At 43.4% G+C, this 22,400-nt stretch overlaps 1 protein-coding gene across 1 annotated transcript; it reads right to left on the bottom strand.

Annotated features, from left to right (window-relative positions):
* Positions 1–8,862: 8,862 nt before the first annotated feature.
* Positions 8,863–22,154, bottom strand: LOC138268646 (cortexin-3-like). Its single transcript, XM_069218497.1, has 2 exons — positions 22,038–22,154; positions 8,863–12,303 (listed from the first exon to the last, which is right to left on the bottom strand). The coding sequence occupies exon 2, from the start codon at positions 12,258–12,260 to the stop codon at positions 12,027–12,029; it is 234 nt and encodes a 77-aa protein (XP_069074598.1). The 5' UTR covers positions 12,261–12,303; positions 22,038–22,154; the 3' UTR covers positions 8,863–12,026.
* Positions 22,155–22,400: the final 246 nt, after the last annotated feature.

The following is a 22,400-nucleotide window of genomic DNA, read 5'->3' as shown; positions in this document are numbered from 1 at the left end:
TTATCAGTTCAAGGTGCTTCCTTTCGGCCTAAAATCTGCCCCTCGTGCATTCTCCAAATGTGTAGCAACGGTAGCGGCGCACTTAAGGAAGCAGAAAATCTTCATTTATCCATACCTAGACGACTAGCTGCTGAAAGCCTCCTCTCCGGAGCAGGCAAAAAACCATCTGGACATTGTGCTCAGTGTTTTCCGATCTCTAGGTCTACAAGTCAACTTCCAAAAGTCCACCCTCATCCCAACACAAACCCTCCACTACCTGGGAGCAATACTGAATACAGAGCTCGAAAGAGTGTATCCTTCGGAGGAACGACTGTTATCAATAAGGAGGAAGTGTCAAGACCTTCTGAAGTTCCCCCGCGCCGACGGCCCGTCAGGTGACATATCTGTTGGGCTCCATGGCCTCTTGCATTTTCATTGTCCCAAACGCCAGATTGCATATGAGGCCTCTTTAAGAGGCTCTGGAGGAAAACTGGAATCGACACACAGGCCACTGGGAGGACAGAGTGCTTCTTCCGGTAGGAGCGCAACAATCATTACGATGGTGGATGCACAGACATCACCTGTCAGTAGGAGTTCCTTTTCATCAGCCGATCCCGTCTGACACTCTGGTAACGGATACGTCGCTTCAGGGCTGGGGAGCTCATCTGGGTTCCCTTCAAGCTCAGGGCTTGTGGTCCAACAAAGAAAGGGCGTACCATATCAACCTGCTGGAGCTCAGAGCGGTTCATCTGGCTCTCAAGTCTTTTGCTCCATTGATTCAGGGAAAATCTCCTGGTGCAAACGGACAATATGACGACAATGTATTATCTGATCAAGCAAGGAGGGACGAGATCGAGGGACCGGTCTCTGGAATCTCAGGCCATTTGGCATTGGCTCATTGCGAGGGGAATGTCTCTTACAGCAATTCACCTCCCAGGGCAGCAAAACGTGGAGGCAGACTTCCTAAGCAGAACCCTCGAGGACTCCCACGATTGGGTTCTTCACGAAGAGGTCGTCGAAGACATCTTTGTTCAATGGGGTCGACCTCAGTTAGATCTCTTCGCAGACAAGATAAACCAGAAAAGCCCAGACTTCGTGTTCACGTTCTACCGTCCGGGGGTCTCGAGGGAATGCCCTGTTGATCGACTGGTCAGGGATATTTCTCTACGCCTTTCCACCGATTTCCCCTCATACCAGCTGTGATAAACAAACTCTACAGATACAGCACCAGAATGATTCTCATAGCCCTGCAATAGCCTCATCAGTTCTGGTACACGGATCTCCTCAAACTATCAGAACAACAGCACAAGAGGCTGCCGTGCAGACTGGATCTCCTTTGCAGGCTGGGAGGCAGGATACTTCACCCCAACCTTACCTCTCTGAGCTTGACGGCATGGCTCCTGAATTCCTGCAGTACGGGCATCTAGGGCTCTCGCAGGAATGCATGAACATCTTAAAGGAGTCCAGACGGCCTTCCACGCGGTGCTCTTATGCGTTCAAGTGGAAGAGATTCTACATATGGTGTCGTCAGCAGGGTCAGAATCCTATTCTGACTCAGGAGGAGGTCATATTGTCTTACCTGTTCCATCTGGCGAAATCGGGTCTGCAAGTGTAATCTATTAAGGTACATTTATCTGCCATTACAGCCTATCGTAAGTCATCTTTTCAGGAATCCTTTTTTACAAGGCCAGTAGTCAAGGACTTCTTAGAAGGTTTGAAGAAGGTTTTTCCACCCATTCGAAAATCCTCGCCTCCATGGGAACTGAACATAGTATTATGTAGACTCATGGGCCCTCCCTTTCGAGCCTATCCACAAAGCTTCTTTACAACACCTTAAGTGGAAGACTGCTTTTCTCGTAGCCATTACTTCCGCGAGGAGGGTCAGTGAAATTCAGGCTTTGTCCTCCAAGGAACCGTACACGGTTTTCCATGAAAATAGAGTGGTTCTAAGAACTCATCCATCATTCTTACCGACGGTGGTGTCGGATTTTCACATTAATCAGACTATTTCACTACCAACGTTTTTCCCCAATCCAGATACTCCAGCGGAGAAAGCTTTGCACTCTGGATTTGAAAAGAGTGCTAAACTTTTACTTGGATAGGACAAAATTGATTAGACGATCTCACCACCTATTTGTAAATTACGGTCATATGAGAACAGGCGATGCAGCCTCAAAACGAACCATTTCTAGATGGATAGTTTCATGTATTGTTACTGCATATCAATTGGCTAACAAACAGTTATTGGCTAGGCCTAAGGCTCATTCGACAAGAGGAAAAGCGGCTACTGCTGCCCTCCTTAATAATGTTCCAATCTCTGAAATCTGTAAGGCTGCTACATGGAAGTCTGTACATACTTTTACTAGGCATTACTGTTTGGACTCAGATGCCAGAGCAGACGCTCAAGTGGGGCAAGCGTCGCTGAGAAATTTGTTTGTATAGTGTATATCTTTTCCGGCACTTCTATTAGACAGTCCGCAGTGTTAAGGGATGGGCTTGCTAATCTATTCAGTGTTTGACTATTGATGAGGATCCCCTGGAAAAGAAGGATAAGTTACCTGTAAATCCTAGTTCTCTTCCAGGGGTATCTTCATCAAAGTCATAAACAACCCACCCTCCTCCCCGGACGCAAGTCTCCTAGAAGTGCAGGACAGACCATATCTCTCTAATCTGTTGGATGCGTTGTCAGTGTAAAAAAGTACTGACCTAACTGTGAACCAACTGTCACCTCGCTTTCACCCCTGAGGCATGGTGGGATACTGGAGGTGCTCAGGGTCTTAAAGGCACTGTGCCAAATTTTATGGTTCTGCTGTGTTAACCTGCATGCAGCCTATTGGCTAATAATGCTCCATTGTTTTCAATGTAGTTTTTGTCTCTTTTTCACTTCTGTTGCTACTGCTTCTTTCCCTGGGCCCTACTATGGGGCTTTGGAAAGTTTTTTTTTTTTTTTTTTTTTTTTCTTCTTGTAATTTTGAAAGGAAGTGTTTAAAAAAAAAAAAAACTCCATAGAAATAAAGCATTTTAGCCTGTTTATCAATATAGTCTGCATTGCTGTTGTACACATGTATACATGAGTTTAGTATGAAAATTGTCTACTAAAAATGCTATATATTTTTCGTGTATATTTCATACTTATACATGTGTGTATTTTATGTATGCTCCAGGGTCCCTGCACGAGGGCGGGAATATTCAATGTTTATGAATTTGATGAGGATCCCCTGGAAGAGAACTAGGATTTACAGGTAAGTAACTTATCCTTCTTAGGCCCGTAGACTGATATTTTGTGGCATGGAATCTCTGAGGTTACTGCGCTAGGCAAACTCTGACAACCCTTGGGTGTATATTATTTACATTTAGCTAAGCCTTCTAATTCTTTGGAGAGGTTGTATAAGTTTTTATCAGTTGTTCAAATATGCATGTTTGTTAGTTTCACAGTATGATTGGTGGGTGTCTTGTGGGGAAGCTTAAAAGCAGTACAGTAGGTATGAGCTTGTCATTGTCCCAAGCCAGACACAAAGGCTATAGGCTTGTTTGGTTCACTGTGAAAACATATGTCAGATGCCACAGGTCTCATCTGTTTATTATGAAATTTTCATCAATGGTAGTAGACCTGATGCATTTATGTAAAACATGCATGTTAAAGGGAAAAGGCCTTTGAGTGGGGATTGGTATTGCACTGTGTTAAAGTTTGAAGAAATATATTTTGTCACTTGGAATCTCACAATTAATTTAGTAGGCTACACCTTCTGACAAACCCTTGGGATTGCAGGATTTGCACTGTTAGAAACATTATTTCACCCCTTAGGAGAATGGCATATTGTTCTCCCATCAGTATTTTGTATACCCTCTGGTTGCTTTTTGGGGAAAGATTTATACTTATGGCAACAAGTCAGTTTGAAAGGTTATAGACAAGGCTGTATTAGAAGCATACATTTGACACATTTATTGTGAAAAGCTATGACAAAACCAGTAGACCGGACCCTTTTTAATTTTTTTTATTTATAAAAATGCATGTTAAAGTAAAGAGTCATTCAAGAGTGTACTATTACACTTCCTATGGAATCTCACAAATTACCTTAGTATGCAAGAGTATTGGTGTGTTACCCACTTTGACAGAAACTGGGAGTATTTGTTTTGAGCTGTGATAATCACTGCCAGGCTCTCATGAATGCCAAGCCCCTTCTTGAATATTTGGGGCAGCTCGCACTTAAAGCCTCATACCTTTTTTCCCAACAAATGTTATCCACGGGATGCTAAAGGTATGAGATTCCACTAAAAGGGAGCTAAGAAAATAGCCGAAACATACCTATAATATATATATTTTTTCTGGGAAAAATGTGGAATTAGTGCAAGAAAGTGTACTTTTCTCCTCAAAATGGCATCAACAAAATGTTTACTGTGCTTGAATCACCATCTTCTCCGCTTTCATAAACAGGCAAAGTTGTTTTTGCATTTTTCTTCTAGCAGGTGGTACACAGAGAAACTTGCTAAACTCTGACATGTCTGAACACCAGGCACCCATGTTTTGGAATGTTTCAGAATCTGCAAGGAATCCACAAACTTCCTGCGACTAGTGTTTCCACACGTGCCCCAATAATAATGGTCGAAAAGGCCCCACAACATGGCCAGATCACTCAAAATCAGCGCAGTTTCTGCAGTGCGGGTAGCCACCCCATAAATCTACCAAATTCAGACATTTCTGAAAATTAGATATTCTGGAAATTCCAGGGTGTTGTGACTTGGGAGAATCCTGTGACTTTCCTTTTTACTTAGCTCTTGCAAACCTCAAACATTGGCTAAAAACACACATTTTCCTCACATTTATGTGATGGACCGTTCCAGAACCTGCAGGGATCCACATATTTCCTGCCACCCAGTGTTCTCACGCAGCTCTTCATAGAAACCATTGATTTGCTGCCTGAAGTTGTGGTGGATGACATCTTCCCACCAGGCACCCTTTCCACAAAGTCTATTTATGCTGCGCGCTGGGACAGATTTGTGGCCTAGTGTGGTATGCACAAGACTGGTTACAAGCAAAGCTGTTGGATGTTGTTTTGTCTTTTGGCCAGCAAGGCCTTGCAGCAGGTACTATAAAACGTTATTTGTTGGCCATTTTAGCCGTTGTTTGTTTATCGGACCTAGTGTCCTTTTTTAAATTACCTTTTTAAATGAGATTTATGAAAGGCTTGACAGACTTTTCCTCCCAAACCATTTGGGATGCCACACTGGGACCTTAACTTGGTCTTGTCACTTAAGTGTACTCTCTTCGTGCCGATCCTGACCTTACAAGTTGTCGTACCTCATTGCAACTACTTCAGTTTGTCATGTAAGTGAACTTCAGGCACAGTTGGTGCAACTGCCTATTATTTTTTCAAGGACCAATTGGTGCTGAGGTCTACAGCGGCCTACTTACCTAAATGTGTGAGATGCTTCAACACTGGCCAGTCCATTACCCTTCCATTGTTTTTGCCCCCATCCAAACCTCACTCCTTGGAAGAGGAGAGCTTTGTTGGCTGGCTTGCTTTTGTATTGACTGGGCGAAGGAACACTGTGGATGATCACCTTTTACTGGGGTTATTTAGAGCAAAGAGAGAGATCCACTCTTTGGACCTACATTGGGAACATACTGCTTCTAAGGTGAGGAATCTTCTGATACTTCTAACTGCAGAATTACTTAGCCTGACGGAGATTTTTTCTCTCAAAAAATGACGTTGGAACACACTTATATGTATTTTCACTCTTTCACTTCTGGGGCGACGCATAGCTGCACAACACCGTGTAGCGGTGTACAGAAGCATTGCTGGTGGAAAGTTTCCTGACCCAATCTGGTGCTTGGGGAATATTCTAAGGTGAGGAATCTGCTATTCGAGTATTCACCAGAAAGAGGGTTACCAAAAGTAAGTAATTTGTTCTCTTTGAAATGCAGCCAGATACTCTGTTCTCAATACATTGAAGGATGTTTACTGAAAATGGATGGCCGGAACCTGGTTTTGCTCTTTTTAAGGTTTGAGGATAGCAGTGCACAAGCGCTGCTTTTCGACATGTTGTAATCTATTCTGTGGGCCTTAACCACACCCATCACTTTAATTTGTTCCTGGACCTGCCTTTAAAAAATCCCTTCATTTCGTCTGTAAATGCTTTACGCTTGTCCTGCCTTGAAGCTGTTTTGTTACGCCTTGCAGACTGACTTTTACTTGGATCAGTTCACTTCTGCCCATTTAATTCGCTTCAGATGCACTACTTTTTTCTTTTGACTCCGCCTGCACTGTGGTCCCTCAGCACGTCTCACCCGTCCCTGAGTTTCCAGTTCGTGTCTGCCTGTTCACCCCCCCTATCATTGCTTGTTTTATATAGCACATAATAACGTATGTAAGCACCACTGATGGCAGAGGTGTGGTGGAATCAATTGAGTTGACCAGGATCATTTCTTTTGACTCTGCTCGCGCTGCTTTCCCCCAGCACCTCCCACCTGTGCCTGAGTTTTATGTTTGTTTCTGCCCTTCCCCACCACCCCTCCCACGTCATTGATTTTTTCATATAGTTCATAATAACGGTTTTAAGCACCACTGATGGCAGAGGTGCGTGAAATCACAAGGATCTCTGCATTTCGCAATTTGAGGAAGGACTAGAAAAACCCTGTTCTTCAGGTACCACAGTTGGTAAAGTAACTGCTACACAGCGTCTGCTCTTAGTTCTGTTCCTTGATGGTATGAGCTTTGTTCTTGAAATCAGATGCCACTAGAATTTATATGCTGACATATGAATACAGTTAAAACGGAGTGCAGTGTGGGGCTTGCTGCTTTCCAGCTCGTTTATAAATACAAAAATAAATGTTTTTAATCATTGCTGCTGATGCAAAGGTGGGCAGAAGAGCAGAGGCTAACATCACAAAGGGATCTGGCATTCTGGTCACATTGGTGTAGGCACAACACCACACATTCTTTCTAAAAGGGCTCATATACAATGAGTGAACCATGAGTACACAATGCCGCACTGGTGTGCTCCTTCGTTACTCTTTGGTTTTGCTTTGCGTTATTGTTCGTCACAGACTTACCATGAGTACACAGTGACACACCGCTGCTCTTTGTTGTTGCTTGTCCCCGGCTAACCGTGAGTACACGGTGCCACACTGTGGCTTTCTGTTGTTGCATGTCACAAGCTGACCAGGAGTACACCGTGGCACGCTGCTGCTTTCTGTTGTTGGTTGTCAGAAGATGACAATGAGTACACTGTCACACTGCTGCTTTACCATTGGTACACCAAGCCACACTGCTGCCCTATGTTATTGCTAGTCACAAACTGGCCATGAATACACAGTTTCTCTGTAAGCAAATGGCTGTTTTTGTATGGTTATCTCCAACGTTTTGGACTGATGCTGTTTTTTTTTCTTCTTCAACTCAGAGTGCACTGAGGCCTGCTAACCAGACGTCAGTGCCTGTGCCCTAACCTTAAGCTGTGTATGTTTTAATTGGCTTATAACCAAAGCTACTTCACTTGTAACTTGCAACTCATGTTGCTGTGCTTAGAACTTAATGCTTGTGTTGTATGTGTGTTTTAGTCCGAATTGCTTTTTTAATGCTGTCGCAATTTTTATTTTATTTTTTGCGTTGTGCAAATAAACTGTTTTTTTTGTTGTTGTTTTTAGGCTTTAACAGTTTCAGGAACAGGACTTTTTACAAAGTTAAGCACTTAGTTGTTAAATTCCAATGGAAAATAAACACGTTTTTTTCAGTGCTAGTGTCACTGTAACATAGTACTTTATGTGGCCAAAAGAGGTCCCTAGGGACAGCCTGTGGCACCCTTTCCCTGCTTCGTGTACATTAGAACAGTAAATGTTGCAGGCTTTGTACATCAGCATATTACATGTATAAAATTGTTGACGTAAACATGTTGCTCCTGCTTACAGTTCACATTCTTTACTTAGTCTTTCATTCTCTGAGTGTTTGCTTTTCTCCAGGATGTTACTTATTTTTTACACTGCCAGCACCCTCCTCATACTCTATTTCCGATTATCTGGTTCCCCAGCGCTGCAAGGACATAAGAATTACAATAGCGCTGTGCAGATATCAGCATTCCAATGCATACGAACCTCCAACCCCCCCACACCAAAAAAATAATTTAAGAAATGCTGTTTTTAACGCCAATACCTCTAACTTTGGCAAATGCAAGGCCTCTAATGCATTGCAAAATTCTTGTTTAGTTTTATCTAAACCAGCTCATGAATGTGTGGGTTACACAAGTTGGTTTACTCCCCAATAGCTGAAGCAATCGTTCCCCAAAAATGCATTACCTACGGCCAATCAGATTGGCTGCAACAACCTAGTTTTAGCCACTGTAATAGGCTACTCTTTACGAATCAGAATTGGGCCCCTTCTTCAGGCACATCTTGCTGCAAAGTGGTAACCTTAAGATGGGTGAAACATCTAAAAGCTTTCGTGGGTGGTCTTGGCATTACGAGTGCATTTAAGAGGCTGGAATGTTAGTCTAAAATTACTTCAAACTCATTGCAACAGTAACATTCATTATAATGAGCCAGGCCATTCAGATAGGTTTTTTTTTTTTTCATATCCTTGATTGCCAAAGCAGTATCCACTATTTTGCTGATGATGGAACTAGATTCCTTTTTTTGTTTTAAACACTGGATGTAGCTGTTCAGTAACTTGCTTTAATACTGTCAATACTTATGATATTCTTTACTTGGTGTGATTCTAGGCGTACTGTGGACTTTGTTACTATGTGAGCTGTGCTATTTGAGACGAATTTTCAGCGCCTCATTCATTAAATGTAGAAAGCTTGTGCAGTCTTTTTCAGCGGATGTCTACTTCCCTCAAGACCAAAGATTACTATATAAACATTTCAGAACAAAACACAAATAGCCACCATTTACCAACATTTTTAAAAGTAATATCACAACCAATACAGGAAATCAATTCACATTTTTTTTTTTTTTTTTACATACACTTAATCTCAATAAAAAAGAAACGGGCATTAAAAAAATTCAACTATAGCTACGGAATGTTAACAAGTAGTAGATGGAACCAAAGAGGTCTTGGTTTGATCCCCTTGATGCCATCATTGCTTGCTTTTCCCTTGTCACTGTTATTAACAAAACCTCACTTATTGGTGCCTCTTCTCAATAGTGCCATGAGCATGAAAGGGACCATGTCTGGAGTGGTGCCATTGCCTTCTGTCACCCTTAAGGAAGCAGCTGAGATATAATTTGAAAGGGCGTGCCAAACATTTCTGTCCAGCGTTCACTGTAGATGTTTTGGTCTGCCCAAGAACTGTCATTGAGAATTTGGTCTTAACCGCCTATACTCTATGGTGAAGAACATGTATAGCTCGCTAACACTGAAGCTTTCTGGTGCATGTTGACCTTCTTGCTCTTGATATGCTTCATCTACATTATACGGGGAAACATCTATGGGTGTTATAGGGTAGGTGGTGTGTTCAGATGATTGTGGAGAATTACTTCTTCCTGCAGTCTAGCCGAACAGGTTCCTGTTTTTCTGTACTTGCTGGGTCACGACTGAGGACTAGTATTATCCAGCTATTATTGTTTTTTATATTTTTAATTATTTAAACTATGTATCAACTCCACAATAAAACCAAAAAAATGGGTGGAGTTTGTACGTCTGAAGAACATATATTTTTACCACTTTAGTAGTTCTGTGACCTACTTTTCCACACTTAGATGATCATGATTGAAGAACTGGGGAAGACAAAGGGAAGCTTGTAAAAATAAGCCACATTTTATTCTTCTTTCTCTGGGTTACCACTCACTACATTTTGAACTAAATATGTGGATTTGGTGTGCAGAGCGTTCGGGATAAATTCTTCCTGAGGTCCTATGGAGTTATTTTTCCATATTGTTCAGGTACATTGGCAGAGGTCAGAGGGTGTGACTGTTCCGAAGGGTTGTGACCATTGCTTACTGCAACAAGACATGGTGGGACTGAGAGGAAACTGGTGATCTGCATTTCGCGTCTCTGGAAAGGGACGTGAATTTGAGGAAATAGGAATTCTTGTTGACAGCTGTGCTTTCTCATTGTTGCTTTTGATCTTTCCCATTTAAAGAAAGGGAATCGGAGGAGTTTGTTGTCTGTTCGCTTTGTGCTTCCTTTGTAGCTCTTACTACTGTTGTACCTTCGGTCAGATGATCTTGACCAGTAGACTTCGCAAATCTAATGAGAGATGCGTGGATGGCTTCCCTTAGAGTGAGTTAAGTGAGAAAACATGATTAGTGCTCTCTTCTTAAGGTGATTGAATGAGGCTACGCTGCTTTCTTTTGTGACTAAGCTATGGCACCTCCTTGATGTGCGAATTATGAGAACTCTACCATTTGGTAGTAAATCATTTGGATGAATTAGAGCCTTCAACCTGTGTTAAGTCTGTGCTTAGTGAACCTGATCTCTCTTCTGTGAATGAATGCGACCCCCTCCCCGAGCACGCAAACTTTTACAAACAAGGGACTTTACCAGTAGCAAAATATTCAGGGTTCTCTCCTGTGAGTAAATTAGGAGGCATCTGTTGTAAGTAAAAGTGACCATCGCTTCTGTGAGCAAATTAAGGATGCCCCTTATTTCCTCAGTGACAGCCTCTATCTTTGAGTATATATTTGGACACTCTATATTGTGAATTGGGCATTCCCGTCTGTCTCCTTTCTGCGTGAGTCCGAGACGTGGCGTCCCTGTAGTAAATAATGGATCGTCCCATGACATGAGACAACAGCGATTTGTGATAGACAAGGCAACAGCAGCATCATGTAACCATGTACTTCACGTAGTACACAGCAGAAGCATACGCTAATGAGCGCTCTTGTAAACATTGCATGACACAAGACAGCACCGATATCCTTGGTGCGAAGAAGCCAAGCTTGTACTTAGAGCTGCCATTTTAGCTCTTAGATATTTACGCCAGTGTCTGCATGAATACCGGATACACACCCATTCCACCAAAATTCACCAGAACATCTGCTGATGTGGTTTCCATGCCCACCTGGCTATGTGTGACCTCCCCATGCCCCTCGACCCACCATATAAGTTCTCTATCCCCATGCAACTTGCAATGTGAATGCACCATGCACTTCTCTCTCTGTAGGGTGCTTCCCCTAAAGTTTTGTTGTAATGCTAAGCTTTCACATGCCAGCTTGAGAACCAATCCTAACCACAGTGTTTGGTGAAGACTGAAGCATGTATAATCTGCGTCTTTGGATTTTCATTATCTACCACGTACAAATACAACATGGAGGTAAGGCAGCCCTGGCATCATGAGCATCTACTCTGGAGAAGAGGTGGCGTGTATTATATAGCCTACTGCTGTAGGCTGCTCTTCGCTGTCAGTAAGTTAGGCATGGAAACAAAGACCCTCGTTGGTAAATGTGCCCATTTGCAGAATACTCCATACAATGCAGGAGTAAAACGCATAGTGTGCTAGGGCAGGGTGTCTTCGAAGTAGGTGAAGAAAGCTTAGATCCATGCCATAGGCTCAGGGTAACTACTATGCAATTAAATTCCATTTAGAGTCCGTGTATGTAAATTTAATTAATTGAAAATATAGCATGGATCAGGCCTTCCTGACCTATGTTGAATAAACATATGCTGGAATGTAACTGGTTAATTTCACAGTTAGCCCGAGGCATTACTGCGAGCAAACGTCTGCTATAGGCTGACAGGCAAATTCTCCCCTTGTTAGATGTAGCTCCATTGGTTGATGGTCCTTTGTCTCTTGCCTGATTGGTAAACACTAATAATGGCAAGTGATTTGTTAGTTTCCACTTGTCTTTTAGGCCAGTAGGAAAGTTCTGTGCTACAGGCTAAGAAGTTGCAGGCCCTGTTTTAACCTGCTGGGTGCTGAGATGTTCTCACTTCGCAAAAATTAACCCCTTATGCTCTAGTTTAGCATTTAATGTCCATTCAGCTGCATTCTATGTGGCGTCACAGTGATGTGAGGTTTTTTTTTTTGTACTAGATTTAGGTAAGATCCCTCACACCTCAATGTCTCAGAGGAGGTCTCCTTCGCATTGGTACCATAGCAGTTTGGTGGGCTCAGCCCAGGCGGTAGTCCAGGGTGTCCTTCTCCATGTAGTCTGTCCAGGTGGAGGAGGGCATACTGCGATACGGGTCCAGCAGAATCCGGAAGCAGCGGACGATCAGGAGTACCAAGAAGATGAAAAGAAAGAAGACAAAAACAAAGGCAGCTTTCTGCTCTAGGGTCAAGGAAGTGACATGCAGCACTGCCCCTGGTGTAGACAAAGTGGTGCTGAGGAGGTCTCCCGTCATGGCAGATGCCTGGGATGCTTCCCTCACATGGACGAACCTGCACCTGGAAATGAAAAGTGGCATTAGTGATGCAAAACAAAGAAGGAAACCAAGGCTTTCAGGAGAATGTGAACTGAAGGGGCCAGAAAGTGTCCCAGAACAATAAGTATTTGAGGGTGTGGCTCATGCAAGTATATGTGGTTGGTGGATAAAAGAACAACTGAAAATTCACAACTAAATATAATATTGCTAGACTGATAGCTCAGCTCAATAGAGTAAATGAATAGATTATTTATGCAGCTTCATGACATGTTCAGTGACATCATTGTTGACTTGCTGACAGACCTATCTCGTTGATTACCCACAAGAGATTGGCTATCTGTAAATCCTTTGTTACAGGGCAAAGGTTGTAGGAGGAGAGGGTGCTTCCTCTCCTGAGGGGCCTTGAGTGCCTGAAGGGACTGGTCTCTGTGAAAAATGTATTAGATAGGGGTGAAGACTTTATGTATCGGGTAATTTCCCTCCCACGTGTGCTTCACTGCCCACACAAGGTTGGCTATGAAAAGTTGTTCACCGGGCAAAGTTTGTCTGCAGCACAGGTGTGCCTACTCGTATCTGGATGGTTGTCTATACAAGTTTGGCTATCCACACAGTGCTGTGGACAGGGTGAACGCTGTGCGTATGAGGTCCTTGGTGCACCAAAGAGATCTTTTTTTTCATTTCTCTCTCTCTCTCTCTCTCTCTCTCTCTCTCTCTCTCTCTCTCTCTCTCTCTCTCTCTCTCTCTCTCTCTCTCTCTCTCTCTCTCTCTCTCTCTCTCTCTCTCTCTCTCTCTCTCTCTCTCTCTCTCTCTCATACCTGATTCTGTGCCATTTAGTACTAAATTTCATATCTGAAGTACTGTACTGGCTTAGTTATTGGAACAGGAACAGCCCTTGCATGATGTCAACAGTGATATCTGTTATGTCTCATGGATATCATCTTACTATGCTCCAGGCCTACAACCTTTAAAACCCAGACCCACGCAATACATTCAACTAACCAAAAAAGTGTGGTAACTGATTATCTTCTATACAGTGAATACACGAGGGGGTTTAGGGTCCTTCTCTCTCTCTAGTCAAGTGGAATGAAAGACTTTGCACAGTTTGGGAATCCTGTCTCAAGCTTGTTGGGTCCACGGGTGGGGCCTGTTGGTCCACTTACAGCCCTTGTGGAGACCGATCACTTGGTGGTAGGCAGCACTTCAGATGTTTGCTTCACTAGTTTTGAAATGCTTCTGTCTGTCGCTGACCAGCAAGCCTGCCACTAGAAGTGCAGCACTGACATTGAACACCACATATGTGCCCATTCCTTCCCATAAATGATCCTCTGCCTGAGGCATGGCTGCTATGATGCTGATAATTCTCCTCATGTTTACACACACTGCCCCCCCCCCCCCCACCCGATATGTCTCAGGCATAGTTTGCATGCCTTTCCACACAGACTCCATCTCCTAATGAGACTCCTGTGTCTGTGCGCACACAAAGTAGGTACGCAATGGTCACTGAGTGATATAAGCAGTGTAACCGGGCAAATCCCAGCTACAAAGAAAACAGGACTACAACGTGTCATTGACCTCAGCAGGTACTATTGCTGAGATCACAATGCATGCAAGATGTTTATTAGATGGACTCCTTTAGAGGCTAGGAAAAGTCATGATAATGTACCAGTAATCTCAGTGGTCGGTTTCCCTTCCCTTGTACCAGTGTGTTAATATCCATAAGAAAGACTCTCTGGAACATGAAAATCGTTTAAAACACACACAAAAAAAATCCGAACTATCCTGGCCAGCAGCTCTAGAGAGGATAGAACAAGGCCACCAGTGATAACCATCTAAGCCTACATTGATGATATCTGCAACAAAGCCCTCAATGAACACCTCCCATTAAAGCGACTGATTGCTAGGGCAGCAACCTCGAATGCCATGTTTACATAGATCATGAATAAGCCATGAAAGTCGAAGAGAGGCGACCACTATGCCCCTTTCCACAAGTTTCTCTTCTGAAAGGATTCAGCCCTCACATCACAGCACAGCAGAAATGTAGGTGCAGGGAAATTCTCATTAGGCCAGCACACGGATTTTAATAGAAGAACTTCCTGCCCTGGCACAGGGGTTGATTCTGCCAAACCCAGCAGACACCATTAAAACTTTCAGTCCTCTGGATGTGGAAGATCACGGGATCAGAAATTTTTTCCAGACCTTAAATGAAGCGGGGAGCTGCTCCTCTGGGTACCTAAGAATCTGTTTGACGGCCACCTAGTTTTTTCTGCACCTCCTGATTTGGCCATCCGAGGCACCTAAAATCTTCAGAGCTCAAGCAAAAAAAAAAAATGGAGAGCCTGATCCCTGTTGACTAACTGTGCAGCTCTTCTGAAGTCAAATCACCAGCCATCCTGTGTTCGCACACTTCTGAAAATTAGGACACCTAATATGTTGGAATGGGTCTATTGCGTAGAGGTGGAATAGGTCAAAACATTTGCTTTGACATTCACATTTTGAAAAGTAGGGTTACATACAGAAATGTAGCCTGTGGAATGATTGCAGTTTTAGACCCTGATGCAAGGCACCTAGGAAAACCTACCACCGCCAAACATTTTTTAAACCTTATAGGCTCAAAGAAATTTAAGGCAGTGTGACTTGCATGGATCACACCAACTATTCTTACATAGGAGAGAGTATGTTTGGGGAGAAACTGGCTAAAGTTGCTGTCATCTTATGTGTATTGTGGAAAGTTCCTCTTCACAGCAGTTTAACATGTGGCATGGCTGCCATTTTTAGCACTAGAGATGCTGGGCATTCCAGCAAATATACTAACTCTTGACATTTTTGAAAACTTGAGACCCTGGGGAACTGAGGGATGTTTGAATTGACTTGAATACCCATAATGCACTGCAACCGTAAAACGGTTGTAAAAACTGTTTACCATTTGCGTAACTTATAAAAACCAAAATTTGCCGTAAATGTTATACCAATCAGCTTTATAAAACTTTTCCTGGTAAATATGGAGTCCAGCATCTGTGGGTGTGGTTATCGCTTCAGAGGGGACTGGGGTAAAATTATGGCTATTTAGCACATTTTAGGTGGTTCCTTGCCGCTGAAATGTTTTGATTGTAGTAGTTTTTTGGCATTGCTTCAACCCGTAACCCTGGCAAAATGATCAAACCATGAAATTTTTTTAAAAATCAATATCCTGTTTCAGGGGTGTTGCAGTTGATTGCAGCGGACCCGCTTTTTTTTTTAAAGCCTATAATGCATAGCATATTTGAAATTACAGCCATAGTACCATTTCCTCACATCTATGTGCTGCAATTTTTTTTCTTCTGCCAATGCCAAAATGTCATCCTCTTGCAAAGCCAAACTTCTGATAAAAATGGTACTTGCAAGAGGCTTAAAAACATTGGCAGAGCTATTTGGCTTTTTCAATATTTGTATAGCAATTTTGTACAGCAGAGTGGTGGCTGTTCAGCGTGGTTGAAAGTAAAGAAAAAAAAAACTAGCGCTATCTTGCAGCCAGAGATGACCACATCTTGGCACTTGCTTTTTCCAACCATAATATAAATTCAAACACGGGTTAAGCAACTATTTGAGATGGCTCTTATTTTTTTTTAAACTACCACATGAAGAGCTAGCAGCGACATAACACAAAAGGAGGGTTAATCAAATGGAAGATCCTTCCTGTTTAAGAAAAGAAGCCTTCGCCTACCCAATGGGTGTCATGCTTATTCCGCAGGCCCCTCCTAGCATCTCTCCGAAGAAGTAGATGCAAGCTACCACTCATCAGCATGTAGAGGAGCTTGAGGGACTAGAATGTAAATAATTAGCAATGCCACTCATTTGGTCTCAAGGGTGTGAGGAGGGGAATAAGGGCGGGAGTAAAAATACCTATCTGGTGGAGTAATGCTTTTTAATGAATCCCCAATAGGCAGGATAGAAGGTGTGGGGGACAGTTATACCCACAAATAGAGGTCGACATGTTTCTGCCCGCATCAACCCTCAAAGGAGGTGTCTGTGGCATTCGTCAGGAAACAAGTCCGACTAAGAGCCACAGAAGCCCATGACTACCCATTTTATCCATGTTTATTCTAAAACCTTGTATGTGGGTGTCACAGATGCATTTTCAACTTCAACTGTAAACTCGTGTTTTTCCTTTGGATTAAATTGTGTCCTGCACATTGTAAATTCCAAAGGATAGCGTAGATAACTGCTTATTAAACAAAAAACAATGAGCAGCCCCAGCACCCTGAAGACATGTAGCATTTAAATTACTTCTCATACCTTTGTCTGCTTGCCAAAAAATATCCTCTGTGCCTTTTCTTTGTGTCTTTGTCACATAAAATATCTAACCTTGCATACTCTGGTGACATTAAACTGATTGCATGAACAATTTCCTTCGTGAAGGTGATCATGCCAGCTCGTAGACCTGGTACGCTTCAATTCAAGAAAGCTCTTAAGATTCTGGCGGATCAGTGCTATTACTCAAAGGAGTTGTATGACATGTTGGTGCTAACCCAAGCCTAGAAATCTCTTCGAACAGTCTTGTGCACTAGGCTGTCTTGTATTCGTATTTCTGGGGCCTCTAAAGTTCTTTCAAATTCCTCTCTTGCTCTAATTCATGCTTGCATGATAAGGACAATGGTAATTTAGATCAACATCTCACTCTGCTGAGGCGATGCCTTTTTTTTTGGCAGCAAGTGGAGATTGGATGGTGCATTTGAGCTAGTGCCTTGTTTTGCTAATCTGCATCAATGACCGTTTTAAGGAAATCTGGAGGAAGCAGCTACCTCTTTCCAGTTGGTACATGCTTGAGACTCAGCCAGTGAGTAGAAAGGATTGGGGCAGGGAAGTAGATGCTAATCTATGTTGCTCACTACAGTAAGTCTGGACCACTAGATTTTTATCCCCTTTTTCTTACTATGACAGTCTCTCATCTCTCTGCTTAGTATCATTCCCATAAAAAAAACAAGGAACCAAAGCAGTGACAGTTCAGCGGCTTGGAGTATGCGATGCAAGTTAGCCGTAAATGGTAAATATGACTTGTGGATAGAAAGGAAGGGGGCAGACAGACTATGAATTAATTACCATGGGGAGCGACTATGATGAAAGGCAAAAGAAGTAGAGAAAGCGACAAATAGAATTGAAAGGCTTTGGGTAGACAGGATCATAGAGAGACTGACGGTACGTAAAAATACGTCCACTTAAGAAATGTACAGGAGTTAAAAAAAAGCTAGGTCCTAATTCATTCTTCACTCTTTCCCAGGTAGTTATAATGTTCCTTTGAAATATCTTATCCCACGTCCCATGTTTTTAAGAGTGTGTCATAAGTGTATTTGAGTACCTAAACAATATGCTATTATCTGTTAATTGTGTTTGGTAAATTACATGCATTTATTTGGTTTATAATTTGCGTTGCTATGTGTTTTATTTTTTGCTGCTTTATGTGGAATTTGTTTAACTGTATAAATGAGATAGTCTTCTGTGGTTGTTTTCTTTAGAATCTTTTGGGATGGTAGCTTTACTTTGTGCATTAGGTTGTTTTAAGTACCGTAGTGTAGATAATACGCACACTTCCGTGGAGTGCTGAAAGGAAAAGAAAACAGTACCTCCCTGAATGTAATTTGTGGAAGGATACAAGTCATCGCTTCTGTTTTTGCAATTCCATGCACATTCATTTTTATTTTTACTTCACTGTTCTAAAATGCTGTTGGGTGAGTTTGAATGATAAAGTAAAACCCCAAAACGGCTGCTGGTGCGTCACGATGCATGTAAGCACATGGTGGTCATCTTGGAATGCTTTTTTCTTAAAAGATGGCTGCTGCCCTGTAAGAGTAGGAGTGTAAAGTACTTTCCTGTAGCACTCCAGACTGCAGTAGAAAGTCACTCTCTCCTTGGAATAGAGGATGCACTCACATGACCTAAGAATTAAGGAAAAACTGCCCCCAATGACAAAGTAAGGGGATATTCCCCTTACAACCTCTACAGACTTCTGATCTCACCATAGTATTGTGACTCTGCCTTGAAAAGGTAGCCAATAAAGGGCAAAACAGGTGCTGGCTGGGCCAACTATCAAATAAATGGACATCTTAAGAATGGAAAAATGCTATATTCAGAATGCGAAATTCAAATAAGCCTTCCCAACACCTTCAGTTTCCATTCTACTTTTTGTTCTAAAATATGTGTTTGGTTCTGATTTTGTAATTATCACTGTAAAGCTTGGTATTCCACACGTATTGCCCTACTATTCATTTGTTCCCGTGCAAACTAGAGGGCCTCGCCTCGGCAGTAGGATTGTACTCTGGAATATGGAGTACAAGAATACTGAGGCACATGAATATAGTGGGCAAAATATGGAAAGGTAAGTGAAAATAGGGAAGCATAGATCTACTATTCTAAACTCCACATCCATGTACCTTGAAGGTGTATGTATTGTCAAGGTGCATATATGTGCCTTAAGTACAGAAAATCTATACAAATGATCTTTTGATATTTTGTCCCTCCATATTCTGACCACGATATTAGTGTCTGTTGATATTCAGAATCCACATTGTACAAGAATGTGTTCCATACTGACCCAATACTCTGAAACTTGCTAGTACATTTTGGAGCCAGGGTATTGGGGTACTCCTACCTCACTGTGACCATGCAAGTTATTATCATGGAAAAGGTCTGTGCAGATGTATTCATGTCCAGGTTTCTTTCGGTGAGGGGGATAGTTGGGCGCAATAGGCGGGCTTCTGATGACTCATTCAGTTTAAACCTAATGATATAATCTTTAGCATAAGGCCACCCTGTCAAGAATCTTGTCTGTAACCTCTGGATGTGCACAGATTATGTATACTGTACATGCAGCACTTGACATATTGCAATAGACACAAACTCCCCTCTGTGTGTGTGTGTGTGCTTTTATGATGGCATCCTTACAGCCGCGCAGTGTGAGACATGGGAGCCGCTCCATTCTCTAGTGCCCCTGACTTTGCTTGCAGTCTCATGCACAGCAAATGAGGAGGCCCGAGGTTCATACAATGAGATGGCAGCCAACATGTGTTGCAAAAATAGAAACAAAGTGTATTGGCAGTGCCATTCATGATGAACATGTGCTGGGATAGGGTCCATGAGGAAACCCTCACACCCTCTGATCCTGGCAGCCAGGCATTCTTTTGCATGCTGGTGTTAGTCAACAGCTTAGTGTACTGAATTCTCTTTATCCATGCAGAGAGGGGTTCTCACATGCAAGTGCTGGTGAACTGCATTCTATATCAAATATCGCCATTCATGTGCAGGTTTTGGTGACATGCATTGTATGTTCAATATACCTCCAGAGCTGGCCTTCACAGGCAGTAATTAGGAACTGAAATGTATTACCCTCACATGCAGGTGCTGGCGAATACATTTTTATGTTGAATCCTGTCCATCTTTGCAGAGCTGGCCCATGCATGCAGGTGCCGGTGAACTGCACTGTATATCTAATACTCGCTCTCCATGCAGAGCGGGTCCCTCGCATGCAGGTGCTGGTGAACTGCACTCTATATCTAATGCTCACTGTCCTTGCCCCTTACATGCAGGCACTGGTGAACTGCACCTTAGATTTAATGCTCACTCCCCCTGAAGCGCGTATTCTTCACATGCAGGTACTGATGAACTGCACTGTATATCTAATGCTCTCTGTCCTTGCAGAGCTGTCCCATGTGGGCAGGTGCCGGTGAACTGCACTGTATATGTAATGTTCACTCCCCATGAAGCACTTATTCTTCACATGCAGGTAATGATGAACTAATGCTCACTGACCTTGCAGAGCTGGCCCCTCACATGTTGGTGCTGGTGAACTGCACTGTATATCTAATGCTCACACTCCTTGCAGAGCTGGCTCATGCATGCCGGTGCGGATTAACTTCATTGTATATCTAGTGCTCTTTGTCCTTAAAGAACTGGCCCCTCACATGCAGGTACTGGTGAACTGCAGTGTAGATTTAATGCTTGCTCTCCTTGAATAGCTGGTCCCTTGCATGCAGGTACTGGTGAACTGCACTGTATATCTAATGTTAGCTCTCCTTGCAGAGCTGGCCCCTCACCTGCAGAAACTGGTGAACTGCACTGTAGATTTAGACTTGCGCTCCTTGAATAGCTGGTCCTTCACATGCAGGTACAGGTGAACTGCACTGTATATATAATACTCACTCTCCCTGAATAGCTAGTCCCTCGCATGAAGGTACTGATGAACTGCACTGTATATCTAATCCTATCTGTCCTTGCAGAGCTGTCCCACGCATGCAGGTGAACTGCACTGTATATCTAATGCGCATGCTCCTTAAAGAGCTGGCTCCTCACATGCAGGTATGGGTGAACTGTACTGTATATCTAATGCTCACTCCTTGCAGAGTGGGTCACTCGCATGAAGGTACTAGTGAACTGCACTGTGTGTATATATAATGCTCACTCTATTTGAAGAGCAGGTCACTCGCATGCAGGTACTGGTGAACTGCACTGTATTACTAATGCTCACTCAAATTTGAAGAGCTGGCCCCTCACATACAGGTACTTGTGAAATGCACTGTATATATAATGCTCACTGTTCTTGCAGAGCTGGACCAACTTATGCAAGTATTAGTGAACTGCACTGTACATCCAATGCTCACTCCTTGAAGAGTTGGTACCTCACATGCAGGAGTTGGTGAACTATATATATATATATATATATATATATATATATATATATATATATATATAATGCTCACTCTCCTTAGAGAGCTGGCTCCTCGCATGCAGATGCTGGTGAACTGCATTGTATATCTAATGCTCGCACTCCCCTTGAAGAGAGGGAGCCTCACATGCAGGCGCTGGTGAACTGCATTGTGTATCAAATGCTCACTCTCCTTGCAGAGCTGGCCCCTCAAATGGAGGTACCAGTGAACTGCACTGTATATCTAATGCTCACTCTCCTTGCAGAGCTGGTCCCTCACATGCAGGTACTGGTGAACTGCACTGAATATCTAATGCTCACTCTCCTTGCAAAGCTGGTCCCTCACATGCAGGTACTGGTGAACTGCACTGAATATCTAATGCTCTTTGTCCTTGCAGAGCTGGTCCCTCACATGCAGGTACTGGTGAACTGCACTGAATATCTAATGCTCACACTCCTCGCAGAGCTGGTCCCTCACATGCAGGTACTGGTGAACTGCACTGAATATCTAATGCTCTTTGTCCTTGCAGGTGAAAGTGGACTGTCGTATATATCGGCATGTCTATTATCAATTCAGAGCCTGACCCTTACATGCAGGTGTTGGAAACTGCAGTATACACGTAATACCCTTTATCCTAGCTGGAACTGCCCTGCGCAGGCAGATACAGATGAGTACAACACACGGAGCATCCCTCTACGACTAAAGCCTGCACCACACAAAGAATTATTGAGCAATGGTATACACGTTTTGTGGTGAGCTCAGCCCCGTGCATGCAGGTCCATTGGCATACACACTGGCAGGCTCTGCACAATACGTCCAGATTCTGCATTCGTGCCGTGTAAGGTGCCCTCTTCTCCGGTGCAGGCATCCCTCGATACACACATAAAGCGCCAGAATTTTTTTTTTTTTTGGGGGGGGGGGCAGGGGGGTTGTGCAGTACCATGCCCCACGTGCTTTGCTGGTGATGCTTTAGTGTCTAAATGCATATATTTTGGGGTGGCTTAATCAAATCCGCGCTGCCCCTCCTTCCCACTCGCCACCCCCACCACCACCTTTCCCAATGCCAGTGAAAGAACGACAATACCTGTGTCACTACAGATCCCTCCTTTTCCACTTGTTGGTCTCCCCTATCTTGTAATCCTCCGCCCAAGGTGGGGGCGGCGAGGGGCTATGGGGATTGCCTATGGGCCCCCCTTACGTAGTCACTGCTGTGATGCGGCCTTCCGGGGGGACAGGTGTGTCGACGAAACGGGAGATGGCTGGATCTCGCGCGCCTCCGCTAGAGGTTTGGACCCGTCCTGCCTCCTCTGCCTCCGTGATCATAGCATCCTTAGATGTTTTAAAGCAGGCTTGGGTTGCTGGTGGCAACTGGTAGCTATGGCAACCCCAGAGGCTCCGCACTTGTTGAGACTAGGGATGCTGGAGCTTGAGAGATGCCCATTACTGC

The sequence above is a fragment of the Pleurodeles waltl genome, chromosome 12 (assembly GCF_031143425.1).
Source record: "Pleurodeles waltl isolate 20211129_DDA chromosome 12, aPleWal1.hap1.20221129, whole genome shotgun sequence".
In the NCBI taxonomy this organism is placed as follows: domain Eukaryota; kingdom Metazoa; phylum Chordata; class Amphibia; order Caudata; family Salamandridae; genus Pleurodeles; species Pleurodeles waltl.
This window is presented reverse-complemented; position numbering and strand designations above follow the sequence as displayed.

Excerpts from the sequence above, each read along its gene's own strand:
- LOC138268646 (XM_069218497.1), bottom strand. The coding sequence starts at position 12,260 with ATGACGGGAGACCTCCTCAGCACCACTTTGTCTACACCAGGGGCAGTG.